General features: G+C 48.0%; 1 protein-coding gene across 2 annotated transcripts in view; it reads right to left on the bottom strand.

Annotated features, from left to right (window-relative positions):
• CRYBG1 (crystallin beta-gamma domain containing 1) overlaps positions 1-17,119 on the bottom strand; it is a 247,124-nt gene that overhangs the window by 68,082 nt on the left and 161,923 nt on the right. The window contains exon 1 of one of the 2 annotated variants that reach the window (XM_075597548.1): positions 5,489-5,768. The exons of the other annotated variant lie outside the window; for it this stretch is intronic. Coding sequence (XP_075453663.1) covers positions 5,489-5,491 — 3 coding nt within the window. The 5' untranslated portion in view covers positions 5,492-5,768. Of the gene's footprint in view, positions 1-5,488; positions 5,769-17,119 lie in introns of those variants that run through there. 2 annotated transcript variants of the gene reach the window in all.

The following is a 17,119-nucleotide window of genomic DNA, read 5'->3' as shown; positions in this document are numbered from 1 at the left end:
ACTGTATCTAACCAGTGTGACATATATTTATATAAACCATGCATAGCTATGACTTTCAGTATGAAAAATTGCAATTAAATTAGCAGGGGGCAGACAGTCCAAGCCCCTTTGCGGGTTGTATTTGATCCATGGACCGCAAGTTGAAGAGCCCTATTCTACAGCCGAGTTATCATTGTAACTGACATTATGGAATGGGAAAGACATACAAAGATAAGCATGAAGTAACACAAAATAAACACGACACAATGACGCACTTATAACGGCTTTTGTTTTTCAGAATATACCTCTCAGTGAACTTAATCCTGGAAGCTTTATCTGCTTAGAAATCTAAATATCTAAACTAACATTTTCACCTGGGCCAGCTGCTTTTCTGTTTGTTCAAACATTTTATTGAAAGCATATTTAATGCCTTGTATTCTGCATTCAATGTATCTTGATGATCTCCTGGTAAATGCCTCCCTCAATATTACCAGCTAACGTAACTTTAAACCATGATCCTTTGTGTAAGGATTTCACATTTCGCTTGCCCATATAATAGATGCATTTTTACAGGGAAATCCTGTTGACAATAATGATTTGTCACAATATTGGGAAACTTTATCAGTGGCAGATTTCCCATCTGATTAGAGTCTCACACACAGAAACACATTGAAATAAAGTTCAACCTCATGTATTACTATGACTAATATTTTACGTTCTTATTATGAAATGAATCTGTAAACAAGGGTGGAATATGGAGTAAAAGTATAGTGTCAGGTGATAGTCAAGCACAATCTCTGGTTTAGACAATCAAAAGTGAAATTAATATATATATATATTTTTTAAAATATGCCTGTAGAGACACTGTGATTCTTGGTATTGCTGTACAACTAGTGAGATATATATATATTTTAATTTTATTATTATTATTATTATTATTAGAAGCTCAGTTCAAAATATCAGCTGATAGCCCCATAAGCCTGAAACTCCTTCTCTCTCTCGTGAGGTTTATTTTAATCTTGAGTTCATTTTTATTGGGTGATGGTATGTACGAGGCATAAGAGATACCAAATGGCCCAATTTAACATGCCTGGAACACCAACTTCGATATATGATTCTATTTGCGCAGTTACATGGAAAAAAGTATTATACATGTAGTGAGGGAATCCAATATATTGGTAACTCGCTCTATAAGAGTGTAACCCAGGCCTTGCCGGTATAAACGGCTTAATTCAGTTGTCTAAGGTTTTATGGAAATCCTTGTTAACATTGAAAAAGATTTAAAAAAAATAAATAAAAGACCCACATCTAGTGGGCTGTGAATCGAAAATCCGTCAGGGAAATATTGATTGAAACATGTAGATACAACGTGAAAATATGTATTGGGTGATGTTCTAAATAAAATGACCATAAAATGCAATGTCTTGTTAAACACACCCATTTGCTTTATCTTCTTTAAAGCAGGTGTATCGTCGCCTATGATCACTACATAAAAAAAAGTATTTGGAGATGTACACCATCAAAAGCAAAGCTACAGTATGCAGTTTTTGAAAAACGTAACGATTAAAGGATTTAAATCCTTAAGATTAGTTTTGTTTTACAACCCACACAATGATCCTTTTTTAAATAAATACAAAAAAATAAATACTGGTAATGTTTAAGTAAGTCCTCTGTTGCAGGCCAGTAAGAACTTGTAAGCTCCATGTGAAAGACAGTCATAGAAAGTGTCACTTTAATAGAAAGAGCCTGTCTATTAGTGTGCTGAACTTCTAATAAAAAATATAGCACAGAGCTCCTAAAACGCATTTGCACCATTGGTAATTTTTCAGACGTACTCATGAAAGTTATACTATGAATTACATAATGGTAATTACTGTGAAATACTTAATGAGTACACATTTTACCAGAGTATACAGTATATATATTTATATAAAAATGTATGTATTTTTTAATTGGACTGATGAGCCAAATTAACTATTACGATCATGACCCCAGAGGCCAGTGACGTTCCTAGAGTAAAGGCACGTTTAGTGGGCTCCAACCTTGCTAAGTTGTACGTCACATCACCCAGAGAAAGCATCCAATTGAATATTCAAACTAAAGGAAGCCAGGGGTTCTCCACGATGCTGACTGCAGCTGGGATTCTTTGGATAGCTTGATCAAAAAATCCTAATAAATACTGGAGTTGGAGATGACAATTAACTTGTGGTTGCCATTATGTTGCACTGCCTCTAAATACATTTACCTTTTGATTCTATGTACTATACGTAGACAAAATGTAGCAACCCTGTCTAATTTTCTGTGGGTCTCATTGATGTGGAATCACAGGTCCCCTTTAGCCAATTGTGTTCCTGGAAAGATATTCCCTTTGTGATTGTAAGGACCACAACTTTTAATTGTCCTGAAGTCCCAGATATACTTGGTGCAGGGTGACATTTTGGGCCTGCCTGTGATTTCATGAAACTTTTAAAAGATTTTCTCATCCTTTTAGTCAAGAGAGACGTCCATCCAAATTGTCAAGGGCATCCATTCCTATTAGGCAATAACCTTAACCAAAGGGCCCCAAGCGCCATGTACCCAGCTAGTTATCGCAAAGTTGAGATGTACAGAAGTTAGAAGCACATTGCAGGAGTAGAATCCAGGTGGCGAAGCTGCTTCCTTCAACGCCATTAATCTCCACAAGTGTTAGTCACCGTGGCTAACAATATTGTTAAGATACAAGCAAAAAAAGGAGGCCATATATCAGCATAAAAGATGGAGTTTTATAAGATATAAAATGGACACACCAATTTCACATGAGGCTTTGAATTTTAAATAGGGTAGTGGTACTGTAGGTTCTCGTTCCAAACTGACTTTTCCCTGTGGTCTGAACTCAGAAGTTTCATAAGGTCTAATCCAACTATGTGGACAACCTACTACTCCTCTGAGAATTAAAGGAAAGAAATGGCTTGAAGGACATAAATATCAGACCCGGGAACAGATCTGACTGCAGTTTTTAGGAAAATGCATCAACACACCTGGGTCAAAATGTGCTATTGTCTGTGACTTGGTTTTGTGCTGAACCACCTGTAACAACATGTGGGAATGGTGGGGCATGTGCAAACAGAAGTAGACATTTAAATGATTAAAATCCTGAATTGCAAACAGCAAGATAAATTGAGGGGATCAGTATATAGCAGTGAGGTCAACACAGAAAAAGGTACTAAAGCTATGCATAGAATTGCATTTCACATGTTGATTATACAATACTTCTATCTTACAAAATGTTATTGGCCCTAATCCATGTTGGAATCTTTACAAGAGATCAAAGTAGTAACAGCCAACTGATGTACTTCAGCTTGTAGGCAAAAACCCTTAAACAATTATATATTTAATAGCACGCTGTAAAACTGGAAAAGGGAGGGTAACAAAGCACAAAAGAAACCAGTGAGGTGTATCATCAATGCGCCTTGTGACATTTGGTGTTGTTAAGTTACAAGCTTGAAACCCACAAAGGTATCTGGTTTTATATCTTCAATTACAATTTCATGGCATCACCACCAGCTGAACAACAAAGCTGTGAAGTGTCTGGGTGTCCTCAGATTACATTTCTATGTCGATATTGTTTTCACACATTCTAATCTTGGTCTCGTTTTGACAGGTGGCAGAATGCTGGCACTATACAACTGCAGTGTTCCCTAGCCATGCAAGTCTGGCCACCAGTGCTATCAGAGTTTCTATGTTCCTGGCCACGTTTAGAAGACCTCCCTTCCCTCACTCAGCGTGGGCACCAGCATGAGGCAATCGCAAAGCTTCAAAATGTGGCCCAGCTATGCGTGGGTACCTCTGCAGTCATTGTTTCTGATATTTGTTTTCTTCCCCCAGTTGAAGGGCAGAATGCTCATTGACTCTCCAGCAAGACATACTTGAGGAGAAGGTGCTGCTGATTTATCTTATGCACGGAAGGGGGGTCTCGGCTCAGTGCACCTGCAGTCCTTCCAGCACTCGCAGGGTTAAGCTAGACGGAACTACTAAACGACTACATTCCCAACTACAGTGCAAGAAGAATTGCGGCTAGGCAGGAAAGAATGAGAGCACATCCGAGATAAAACTGAGATATATCAATACAATGTCAAGGTAAAAAAGGAATAATCACTTAAATATGTGAACAGTGCAAAATAAACATTGAACTTCAAAGCATTCCATTTTTTTTCTCCATTTGTAAAAATACTTATTGGAACCCTTTTTGCCCCAGTCTTGTGGCCAACAGACTATGATACATAGATTGGAAGCTGTCCAGGGAAGGGGTATCATTTTCTATTGTTTGCTTTATGCCTGTTGCGCTTCTTGTGTTATAATTGCATGCATTGTTGGCTCTAGATAAATAAAATTACAAATACATGGAGTGTTAATCAAATTACTCCCATAAACAATTTTGTAGAGGCTCGTTCTACTTTACTGGCTGTAATACTCTATTAAAAGGGAGAAACAAAACTAGTCACCTAAAACAGGGGTACTCAACTCCAGTCCTCAAGCCCCCCAACAGGACAGGTTTTCAGGATATCCCAACTTGTGCTGAAGCTGCAAGATCTTGAAAACCATACCTGTTAGGGGGGGGGGGGGACTTGAGGGCTGGAGTTGATCACCCCAGACCTTTCTACTCCAAAGATGATATTTGGGGTTTTAGGGATAGAAACTATTATTACCACTTTCGCTATAGAAAATAATGTGTTTTTTTTGTCTAGTGACCCAATTATCATAATATGAATTCCATGTAGACACAAAAAGAGTGTGAAAATCTAAGTATTTTGATTTACTGTACTGGGTTCTATTGTCTTAAGTCTACCTGCTGCAAAACAATGACCTCGCCAGTGCAAAAAGTAGCACTATATAAAACAGAAAAAAAGGAATCCCATTGATAGCACTTGGATTTTTCCCTGATAAAATCTGGTGCATTTTTTTTTTTTGCACAGGTTTTCCCACATTTTGCAGCTCGGGGGGGAAGTGGGGGACTTAAGTAAATAACCCCCGTTGTGTCTGCCTTGGAACTTATTTTTTGGTGGGACGGCACTTTTTCAGTGAATGGAATGTATTATGTGAATAAGTGACATGTTGTATCTGCTAAAACACATACAACTGGAGAACCATGCCTGCTTTTTAATGTTTATTGGTAAGAGCTGTTACTGTATTAGTTTGAGTGACTAGTGCAGCTCATTACCTGTAAAAAAAAGAAATACATTTTTACTACTGCGTTAGCATTTGGAGAGTTCATTTCACACTTTCCTCCCACATCACCACCTTGCAGAAAGGCAAACACATACTGGTCGGACAAGCTACACACGGCACAAAGAAGTATCTGTTTTCACCATATCTCCATGGGCCCTCTGTCTAAACTCTTTCTACATTTAAAAAAAGAAGAAGAAACCATAAATATTACTTATATTCCCAATCCTAACTTCAATCAATACGACACGGATAGCCACATCATGCAAATGAAGCTCACGGAAGCAATGATGTTTTTAGCACTTACCATGGCAAAGGCAGTTTTTTTTTTTGTCTGTCGCTGGAGAGTAGATTACACATCAAATAACAAGTACATAAAACCAAAGAAAAACCGATGGGAGAACAGCCAGCCCCTTTGCCACGTTTGGGACTTTTGCCTTACAACTCTTCCTTTTTCTTTCCCTAAAGAGGAAGACATGAAGTTTTTTCCTCTGTCTTGCAAAACCTTTGCTTCTTGATCATGTGGTGGAGTCAAATGACGGAGGTGATGTGCGGTGTCTGATTTGAGGCTTTGCAGCTTCCCGGTGACAGTGTGCTTGTGTGTCTGTGTGTGGGAAGCGTTAACAAGGTGCGTCCCAGGGTGGGTGTAACAACAAACTTCCTGACAAAGCTCCAAAGACAAGTACAGAGTCGTCACTTGGCAAGAGGCAGAGAATATGCCTAACCTAATTACAATGCTCTGTGCACAAAAAAAAAAAAAAAGAGCATGTCAAGTACTTAGAAAAAGTCAGCAATAATCTCAGAATCTCCTTGTACATTTTATTCCCATCCCGCCAAAAATACTAAGTATTTTGTATCTTCGTTACATTCCTCCTTTGACAGAGTGACACCCATTATGTTAATTCAATAAACCGAGGAAATCGGCATAAAGGGAAAATGTGTCATCTTGCTGTACAAGATACTTATTTGGATAGCAGCATAAATTAATGATTATTAGGAGAAAAGATCATTTACTTTATAAAACATTGACAGCAATGTGTAATGCCCCAAACTTCCTCTCCCCTTTGTACTGTAGGGTTGCCAGATGACCTGTCCAAAAATACTGGACGCAATGGTGAAAGGTGCAACGCTTTCGAGGCACACACAGACACACACCTCTCTCACCTCCCTCTGCTCCATGCGGTTTCATCCTTTCTTTGGCCCCACCCCCAGGCTCCTGACACCTCCTCCTGATTGGCTGCATTACCCAGCAGCAGCCAATCAGGATGGAGGAAGCTGCTCAGCCCCCCAGCAACAGCCCATCTCTTTCCTTGTACAGGGAAATCCCGCGGCCCCCCCCAAGCCGGTCAGGTCACTATGGCTAGAGAGGTAGAAACGGACGCATACATGTCCAGTATTACCTCTAATCTTTTACTGGACAGTGTTCAAATACAGGACAGTCCGGTTCAATGCTGGATACTTGGCAACACTACCTTTGGGAGAGGCTGGTTCTTCTCGGATGAAGAAGGTAGGCAGAGTTTAATGCAGTGTGGTCCAGGCAGCAATGTGTGTTATAGGGGGCAGGGTCGCCGACAGATTTCCCGGTGGCCCAAGACTAGAGTTTCGACTGGGCCCCTGCCATGTTAGTTGTTTTGTGAGCCCCTCATTTCACACCTCATGAACCCCCTTTGCCCATGTATTTCTCTCCACCACTCTTACCTCCCTCTCTTCCTCACTCCCTCTCTTACATCCCTTCTCTCCTTTCACTCACCCGCCCCCTTCATCAATTACCCCACTCTCACTCAATCCCGCTCCCTCAATCCCCCCTTCTCACTATCATTCCCTCCTCCCCCCTTGCCACAAACACCTACACACACAATTCCCCTCACAACCCCCCACCCTCAATAATTACCACCCCACCAAATACATACAAACCCCCCCCACCTCTAAATACAAACCAAACACCCCCCACCCACCCCTAAATACATATGTAATGGTATTTCTGAACCGGCCTGACCCACCCAATCTCACATTGGCCCCTGTGGTCTAACCGGCCCCCATTACAGTGTGGTAGTGTCTGGTGGTGCACCTGTTGGCAACAGGACTCCTGAGTCTCCCGCATGATGGTGTATGGGGAGGACCCGTCCAGACAGGCAGCTGAGGTAGTGTGCTGAGTCTCACCTAGTTCCAGTGCAGCGCCTCCACCTCATCAGGGTCCCTGCGTCCGCATGGGGATGATCCTGTTGAGGAACTCCTTCGTGGTGCTCCTCTCTGTACATTCACTCCACACATGTACACGAGAGGGTTTGTGATTGAGAACATCTTTATTGCCTGAGTGGGCTAGCTGCCCCTCGCAGTAGATTTCTAGCCACTCATGTTCAGCCAGTGCCTCCCTTTAAAAGGTGTATTTCTCCTTAGATAGGGATTCCCTATCCCCGCAGGGATCTCTGCCCTGTGCCAGGTCCCTGGACACAGTCTCCTCTTCAGTTACTATAACATAACCATCTGCTAGAACTTGTACTTAACTCATGACTGAATAGAACTCTCAAGACTACTAGAACTGGACTCAGATAGAACTCTGGCAGAACTAACTCTTAGACACAGTGCTGTGCCTTATGTACACTCTGGAAGCTGACACACCTCTGACATCACTAACCATGGAGTCAGAGCATGTGACCACTCCCATCCATACACAGGGCACCCCACCAGGGTGTGAGGGCAAACCTCCATAATTACTGCTGGCATGCCCACAACTTACCAGGCCTTACTGTCAGCAGGAGAGATGACTGTAGCCATTTTACATGACCGCTACATTCTCCCCCTGGTGAATCCCATCGGCCTCGCTGGGACCTAAATTTGTATACCCTTTTCCAGGAAGCACTGAAACACAACACATAATTAGGTTAACTTCACATACAAATTTCCATAGTATCATAACAAAATGTCTACAGTACATTCCGCCAAGCCCGCCCCGACCAGCAGCCACGAACCCGCGTAATGCATTAGTACCCCCTAATAATAGTGACTCGGGTCAGGTTTCTTAACCTCTCTACCGCCCATGTCCAGGACCGTGACATGATAGTGCCTAGGCAATCCCCTCTCGGGCCTATATGTCACCCTATGTTTGTAAATGTTCCTTCCTATGCCCCATATGCGTACTAAGTGCTCTATCCGCTCCTCGGCCTTCTTCCCTACCACTGCACTTCCTCTTCCGACTAAATACATTTCAATGGCCTCCCTAAGCCACCTCCCTCTGTTTTCCTCTATTTCATCCATAAGAGGCTCAGGGACATACGGGTACTCCAACCCGTGGGATGATTTATAACGAGCCATTATGGTCCGCTCGGCCCTACTTATCCTGGTCAGGTCAGCCTTACCGGCCCTCCCAGGTAACACCCATGATAGGGGCTCATCAGGGTCCACGGGGTCTGACAGGATGCTAGGACCCATGGGTTCTATCTCCCTATGCTCGATCTGCAGCCACCGCTCCTGCAACTCTCTATCCCTTTGCTCAGGTGTGAACTCTCCCGCAGCCCACCAGTAATCCACTACATCTTCTCGCCGGATGAGGAACCGAGTGCGGTCCATCCATGCGGAGTACCCTTCGAATAGTGGGGCCCACCATTGGTGCTCTCGGAATCTATGTGACCCCCCTGACTCCCTATCATCTTCCAAGGAAAATACCCCCGACGACCGTTCAGATCGCGGTACAGACCACATATAAGATCCCGGGGCCTTTTTCATCGGTTCAGGAACTGCAGGGGGCAACCACCGGCCTACCGCGGCCACTCTCAACTCTCCCCCTCCCCGAGAATCGCCCTCCGTAGCGCCACTGCGCTGTCTTTCCCCAGTCCGTCTCTCCTCCCCCCCCAAAGGTATGTCCATAAGTTCCAGGCTAGGCGGGGATCCCGTGGAACAGGTGACAGGGGCAGGGGCTCTATCTAGGCCAGGGGATGGGGCATAAGGGCGAGTGATAGGACCCCACGGGGTTACGACCCGTTCCTGGCTGTCCGTAGACTGGTCCAATAAGGATATCTCACCCTCCTCAGTCCTCGGATCGCCCATCCAACTCCTGGGCCTTGGAGGTGATCGGGGACCTTCCCCCGATCGCCGAAGCGTTGCTGCGCCGTTCCCAGCGGTTCCGCTGTCGCCACCGGAAGTGATGTCCTCCCCGGAACCGGAAACGCCGCCATCTCGGGTCGGATCCCCATTCGGGATCTCTTCTTCGATGACGACATCCGGAAGCTCCGCCGTCGTCTTCATCGGAAGTGATGCCGTCTCTCCACGTGCGCTGCGGGCCTGGCACGGCCCTTCCTCCGCTGCGCTGTCTGCCGGGACAAGGTAAGTGATGGGGCTGCTTCTCTTACCAGTCCGCAGGGGCGTTGGCGTCTCTCTCCCGTCACCGCCAGGTCCTGGGACGGCGGGACTCCGTCTCTCGGCTCGCCGATCTGCGGGGGACGCCCTGTTTTCCAGACTGACACTCACCCCACAGGGTGTCGTCCGTCCTGGGTCCCTCTTGGATCCCGATTTCGCCACCGCTAGTTCACGGAGAACCTCGTCGGAGTAATCTCCCTTCCCTGATCTCGGGGTCACCGAGCGTGGCGAAAGTCTTTTCTCTGCGCGGTCGGGGAGCGACCCGACCGCCTCGGTCGATACTGACCCAGCCGACTTGGTCGACTCCAGTCCCCTTTCTCCGGGACTCGCACGGCTGATCCACAGTGCGCCAGGGGACTCGGCGGAGCACTTAGCCGTGTCCCCTGGGGGGTCAGCAGGTTGGATAGGTATGAATGTGGGCATGGGCCACAAATATAATGTCCCGCAATGTGGGCAACGTGCCACCGTGTTGACAGTGCCTCCGGGCAGCCCGCATTGTAGGCAGAGCCCGACCACCGTCTCGGTGTTAGCCACCCTGACCACCAGTACCCCGCCGGGTACCGAGTAGGGCTGGGTGGAGACCATAGTTCCCACAGCGGGAGGGCAGGCCATTCTTTTAGTAGGGACCACTTTCAGTATGGGTCTCTCCAGGTCAGTGGTTCCTCGCAACTGACCAGTAGAAGCTTCTGGGCCAGCCACTTCCTGCTTCGGCTCCTCCTTCCGCTGACATAGCTGGAACCCACCCCCAGGGGTTGCAATTATGGGCGGATCCCACAGGGGAATATCATGCCCCTTAATTAAGGCCGTGCCTTTCTCAGTCCTGGTGGGCGCGGTCTGCGTTTTCGCGCCAATTTCCTCATCAGAGTGGGATTCTTGGGCCGCGACTAGTTCCCGCCTTCTCCTAGCTGCTGCTTTTCGTGCAAAATATCCCTCCTTTTTGCACGTTACCTCCGCGGCCGGAACTACTTCTTGTAGTGGCACCGTCTGGATATCAGTCCCTAGGCCCAGTGGGTGCATTCTCACAGGCCATAATTGAAAGTCACTCCCCCTGGTGGAAATCAAAGGAGGGTCCCATAGACTAAGCGGTTGACTCAGCACAGGGGCCGAGTGAGTCACTGTCCATGAAGGCGCAGCCGTAGCTTTCGCGCCATGCCCCCCATCAGGGCGGGGCTCTGCTGTTCGCGCCATTCCCGGCCAGCTCTTTGCAAGTTCTGAATCAGCCATTTTCTCTGCGACTGGCCCATGCGGTTTCCCTAGCAAGCGGGAACCGCCATTTTGGTTGGCTTTTAAGCCCAAAAAGTCAGTTTGTTTGCTCTCCTCGCGGGGTTCTCCCCCAATTATCACAATGTCCTCACACTCTTCAAGGGTGGCCCCTCGGTGTCCCAGACAGGACAGAAACGGGGCAGCCACGGCCTTCGCTCCACTCCAGAGCAGATTGGTTAAAGACAACTCAGCGACAGTTTGCTCTTCAGTGGGGCGCACGCCACGGGTGCCTTCCCCATCAGCCTCTGGTTGCCATTTTGGGTTCTCCGCACCACGCGGATCCTCCATTCTTTGGGTTGTCACACTCTCGTACCAATTATCGTACATGGGGCTCCGCTCTGCGGGGCAGCCTCCACACCAGTACAATAAAGATTGCTCAGATGCACCACCACATGTGTACCTGATCTAGGCTGGACTCATGTTGCACTACCTCAGGCTAGGCTCACTCTCTCAGTGTCTGCTGTAACTCCTTCCTCCCAGTCTGTGCTCCCTATGGTAAGTGTCTGGAATGGGCTAGAGTACTCTGGCTCTGCCATGCAGTACTTGGGGCGTCTACCTCTCTTGGTCAGCCTAGCGCAGACCCTCTCCAGGATTCCTGACCACGTTAACAGGCTATTCCTTCTGGCGTCCTACCAACTAGCACTGCCTCAAAGTGACTCGGTCAGCTATAGCCCGGCTCCAGACCCCTCACTCCTTTCAGGCCCCTAGGTCGTCCCTGCGAACTGACAATATCCCGTCAGCCCCCTGACCACCCCTAGGTCCGTCCCTACGCAGCACAGAGTGGCAGCAGACTCTCTCCCTGTTTCCCAGTGTGCCTAGCTAGAGCCTGTCCTGATGACAGATCTGATCTCAGCAGCTCGCCTCCAAATGTAACGGTATTTCTGAACCGGCCTGACCCACCCAATCTCACATTGGCCCCTGTGGTCTAACCGGCCCCCATTACAGTGTGGTAGTGTCTGGTGGTGCACCTGTTGGCAACAGGACTCCTGAGTCTCCCGCATGATGGTGTATGGGGAGGACCCGTCCAGACAGGCAGCTGAGGTAGTGTGCTGAGTCTCACCTAGTTCCAGTGCAGCGCCTCCACCTCATCAGGGTCCCTGCGTCCGCATGGGGATGATCCTGTTGAGGAACTCCTTCGTGGTGCTCCTCTCTGTACATTCACTCCACACATGTACACGAGAGGGTTTGTGATTGAGAACATCTTTATAGCCTGAGTGGGCTAGCTGCCCCTCGCAGTAGATTTCTAGCCACTCATGTTCAGCCAGTGCCTCCCTTTAAAAGGTGTATTTCTCCTTAGATAGGGATTCCCTATCCCCGCAGGGATCTCTGCCCTGTGCCAGGTCCCTGGACACAGTCTCCTCTTCAGTTACTATAACATAACCATCTGCTAGAACTTGTACTTAACTCATGACTGAATAGAACTCTCAAGACTACTAGAACTGGACTCAGATAGAACTCTGGCAGAACTAACTCTTAGACACAGTGCTGTGCCTTATGTAAACTCTGGAAGCTGACACACCTCTGACATCACTAACCATGGAGTCAGAGCATGTGACCACTCCCATCCATACACAGGGCACCCCACCAGGGTGTGAGGGCAAACCTCCATAATTACTGCTGGCATGCCCACAACTTACCAGGCCTTACTGTCAGCAGGAGAGATGACTGTAGCCATTTTACATGACCGCTACACATACAAGACACCCTCACCCACCCCAAAATAGATACAAAACACCCCCACCCACCCCCAAATACATACAACCGCCACAAAAAACGTACAAAACACCCCACTCCCCAAATATATACAAAACACCCCCCACCCACAAATACATAAAACCCATCCCCCAAATATATACAAAATACCCCCCACCCACCCTAAATACATACAAAACACGCCCACATCCCAAATACATACAAAACACCCCCACCCCCAAATACATACAAAACACCCCCTAACCACCCCCAAATACATACAAAACACTCCCACCCCCAAATACATACAAAACACCCCCGACCCACCCCCAAATACATACAAAACACCCCCCACCCACCCCCAGAAGCCAGGCCCAGCTTCCAGCGCCAGTGAGGCCCAGCACGCACCTGTGTCAGAGAGAAGCCCTGCATGGGACAGTGAGGCCCAGCATGCACCTGTGTCAGAGAGAAGCCCTGCATGGGACAGTGAGGCCCAGCATGCAGCTGTGTCAGAGAGAAGCCCTGCATGGGACAGTGAGGCCCAGCATGCACCTGTGTCAGAGAGAAGCCCTGCGTGGGACAGTGAGGGAGGCCTGCAGCTGTGTCAGAGAGAAGCCCTGCGTGGGACAGTGAGGGAGGCCCGCAGCTGTGTCAGAGAGAAGCCCTGCGTGGGACAGTGAGGGAGGCCCGCAGCTGTGTCAGAGAGAAGCCCTGCGTGGGACAGTGAGGGAGGCCCGCAGCTGTGTCAGAGAGAAGCCCTGCATGGGACAGTGAGGGAGACCCGCAGCTGTGTCAGAGAGAAGCCCTGCGTGGGACAGTGAGGGAGGCCCGCAGCTGTGTCAGGGAGAAGCCCTGCGTGGGACAGTGAGGGAGGCCCGCAGCTGTGTCAGAGAGAAGCCCTGCGTAGGACAGTGAGGGAGGCCCGCAGCTGTGTCAGAGAGAAGCCCTGCATGGGACAGTGAGGGAGGCCCGCAGCTGTGTCAGAGAGAAGCCCTGCGTGGGACAGTGAGGGAGGCCCGCAGCTGTGTCAGAGAGAAGCCCTGCGTGGGACAGTGAGGGAGGCCCGCAGCTGTGTCAGAGAGAAGCCCTGCGTGGGACAGTGAGGGAGGCCCGCAGCTGTGTCAGAGAGAAGCCCTGCGTGGGACAGTGAGGGAGACCCGCAGCTGTGTCAGAGAGAAGCCCTGCGTGGGACAGTGAGGGAGACCCGCAGCTGTGTCAGAGAGTAGCGCTGCGTGGGACAGTGAGGGAGACCCGCAGCTGTGTCAGGGAGAAGCCCTGCGTGGGACAGTGAGGGAGGCCCGCAGCTGTGTCAGAGAGAAGCCCTGCGTGGGACAGTGAGGGAGGCCCGCAGCTGTGTCAGAGAGAAGCCCTGCGTGGGACAGTGAGGGAGGCCCGCAGCTGGGGAGAGCCGGGACCGGGCAGCAACCAGAGGACTGGCAGCTGGACAAAGAAGTTGGGCCCGACCTCTGAGAGCTAGTGTGGGGTTTAGGGGACTGAGTGATACAGTGAAGCCTGCTAGAAAATAATATACCCCTTCTGGTTAAATATCCAGATATAAGATAATAAAAAGAGTTGAGACAGGTTTCAAATAAATGATACACAGAATCTCTGACGTGACAAGTATGACATATAACACTTTATGCCGCTACAGTTATGGGCTATACATGTAATATTGCTAAACAAAGAATCTAGGTTCCATATTCTTAATCCCAGGGACATGATATGTAAGAATCTTACTAGAGTGATTGATTAAAGTACATTATGTGGAACATATGTAGGCTTCGTTCACTGAAATGTTCACATGGTAATATTCAGTGGTGTTATATATCATTATGATGCAGTTGCACACTGACATTTATCTGTCTTGCAAAAGGTTTACATAAAATAGCTGCTTTGACAATCCCTTCACTAGCCTAACTGTCATTTTGGCTCCACTTCTTTAGTTTATTTGGGTCAGTGTCTAGTTGGGTCACATTTATTAATCCGGCATTGGAGTTGTGTTTTATTTTAAGCACACAAATTAATGCCACCTCATTTACCAAGCTTTCCATTCAAAATCCGTTCCGCGGTGTAAAATACGTAGACGGTAAGTGGGTTGATGGACCTCAGCACCTGGCAATGAAGGAGGGAGGATGGCCCTCCCCCTTCTCTTCCCCCCCCCCACCCCACACCCGTCCCCCCCACCCCCCCCCCCACCCAGTTCCGCCCCCTCCTCCCCCTCCTCCCCCCCTCCCCACCTCCTCTATTTCCTTCTCTTTTTCTTGTCCCTCTTTTTCTAGGTGGACATGAGACCTCGCCTCAACAGGTGGTGTTCTGCTGTACTCTATCACCTTTATCTTCACTATTAAAACACAAAAAACTCTGTATTAGGCTAAGGATAAACTGATGTATCTGTTTGATGTATATCTGCCTAATAAAAACGTTTGGAAAAAAAAAAATCTGTAGACGGATTATACCAGTTTCAATCCTTGTGGATAATCCTATATCGCCATTGGATACAATCCGCTGGTGGATTTTACCAATCCAATCTGCGGATTCTGGAATCCGCTGATGGTTTTTAAGAATCCAATCCGCGGATTCCAGATTGCTGAATCTGCGGATTGGATTCTTAAAATCCACCAGCGGATTGCGGAATCCGCAGAGTGGATTGTCAATGATAAAATAAAAATCTGGCAAAGGTGAATTGCCCTTTTTGAGATTGATCCACGTACCAAAGGAACAGGCGGATCTATAGCGGATCCAAATCCACCCAAAAATGTGTCCCTCTCTATGTGTAATCCATTGGATTAACTGTCGGGCCGGGGCATACTTCAATTTGAGGTATGCTGCATTACTTAATGAGCAGCCATTTTACATTTTTTGTTTCAACACTGTCCCTCATTGCACTGGCATGAGGCAGGAATCCTGCAATATGCCACAGCCCTGAATTTACAGTGAAGGAATGTGATGTTAAAAAAGGTTGCTCACATGAAAACCAGCAGTGCTATAGAGCTAAATTGCTAAGAAAGAATTGGTTTATGACCCTTTTTCATGCATAATATCAAAATACAATTTTACTTAACGCGAGGTTGGATTCCGGAGAATGAAGGGATCTGGTAAATCTGTTCTTGAGAGGAAGTCCTATGCTAACAGCTGGTGATATTAATGCAAGAAGGTGTAAGTCTTAGAGAGCCATAACACTGTTACTAAATTAGCTGAAGTTCTTAAATGAAGGATGGTGAGTAGCCATTTTGTTTTTTATGGGGCCATTTTGTTTTAGTTATTTTTTCAATGAGGCAATCTGCAGTTGGCTGACAAGGGTATGTTGCTAACACATGGCTAAAATACATCATACTGCAGCCATATAATAATCCTTGCCATATAATAATGATTAAGTATGGGCATACTGGGTTGATAGTATACTCTCTACATTTATGTTATGGTTTAGAATATAGAGGAACAATAAAAGGGAAGCTGCAGGTAACATGGCTGAGCAGTCAACAGCAATGCTGTTGGGGGCTCTGTACTACAGTCGGGAGTCACGGCGATGCTGTTGGGGGCTCTGTACTACAGTCGGGAGTCACGGCGATGCTGTTGGGGGCTCTGTACTACAGTCGGGAGTCACGGCGATGCTGTTGGGGGCTTTGTACTACAGTCGGGAGTCACAGAGATGCTGTTGGGGGCTCTGTACTACAGTCGGGAGTCACAGAGATGCTGTTGGGGGCTCTGTACTACAGTCGGGAGTCACAGAGATGCTGTTGGGGGCTCTGTACTACAGTCGGGAGTCACGGCGATGCTGTTGGGGGCTCTGTACTACAGTCGGGAGTCACAGCGATGCTGTTAGGGGCTCTGTACTACAGTCGGGAGTCACGGCGATGCTGTTGGGGGCTTTGTACTACAGTCGGGAGTCACAGAGATGCTGTTGGGGGCTCTGTACTACAGTCGGGAGTCACGGCGATGCTGTTGGGGGCTCTGTACTACAGTCGGGAGTCACGGCGATGCTGTTGGGGGCTCTGTACTACAGTCGGGAGTCACGGCGATGCTGTTGGGGGCTCTGTACTACAGTCGGGAGTCACGGCGATGCTGTTGGGGGCTTTGTACTACAGTCGGGAGTCACAGAGATGCTGTTGGGGGCTCTGTACTACAGTCAGGAGTCACGGCGATGCTGTTGGGGGCTCTGTACTACAGTCGGGAGTCACAGAGATGCTGTTGGGGGCTTTGTACTACAGTCGGGAGTCACAGAGATGCTGTTGGGGGCTCTGTACTACAGTCAGGAGTCACGGCGATGCTGTTGGGGGCTCTGTACTACAGTCGGGAGTCACAGAGATGCTGTTGGGGGCTCTGTACTACAGTCGGGAGTCACAGAGATGCTGTTGGGGGCTCTGTACTACAGTCGGGAGTCACGGCGATGCTGTTGGGGGCTCTGTACTACAGTCGGGAGTCACAGAGATGCTGTTGGGGGCTCTGTACTACAGTCAGGAGTCACGGCGATGCTGTTGGGGGCTCTGTACTACAGTCGGGAGTCACAGCGATGCTGTTGGGGGCTTTGTACTACATTTGGGAGTTACGGAGATGCTGTTGGGGGCTCTGTACTACAGTCGGGAGTCACAGAGATGCTGTTGGGGGCTCTGTACTACAGTCGGGAGTCACG

The sequence above is a fragment of the Ascaphus truei genome, chromosome 4, assembly GCF_040206685.1.
Source record: "Ascaphus truei isolate aAscTru1 chromosome 4, aAscTru1.hap1, whole genome shotgun sequence".
NCBI classification, from domain to species: domain Eukaryota; kingdom Metazoa; phylum Chordata; class Amphibia; order Anura; family Ascaphidae; genus Ascaphus; species Ascaphus truei.
This window is presented reverse-complemented; position numbering and strand designations above follow the sequence as displayed.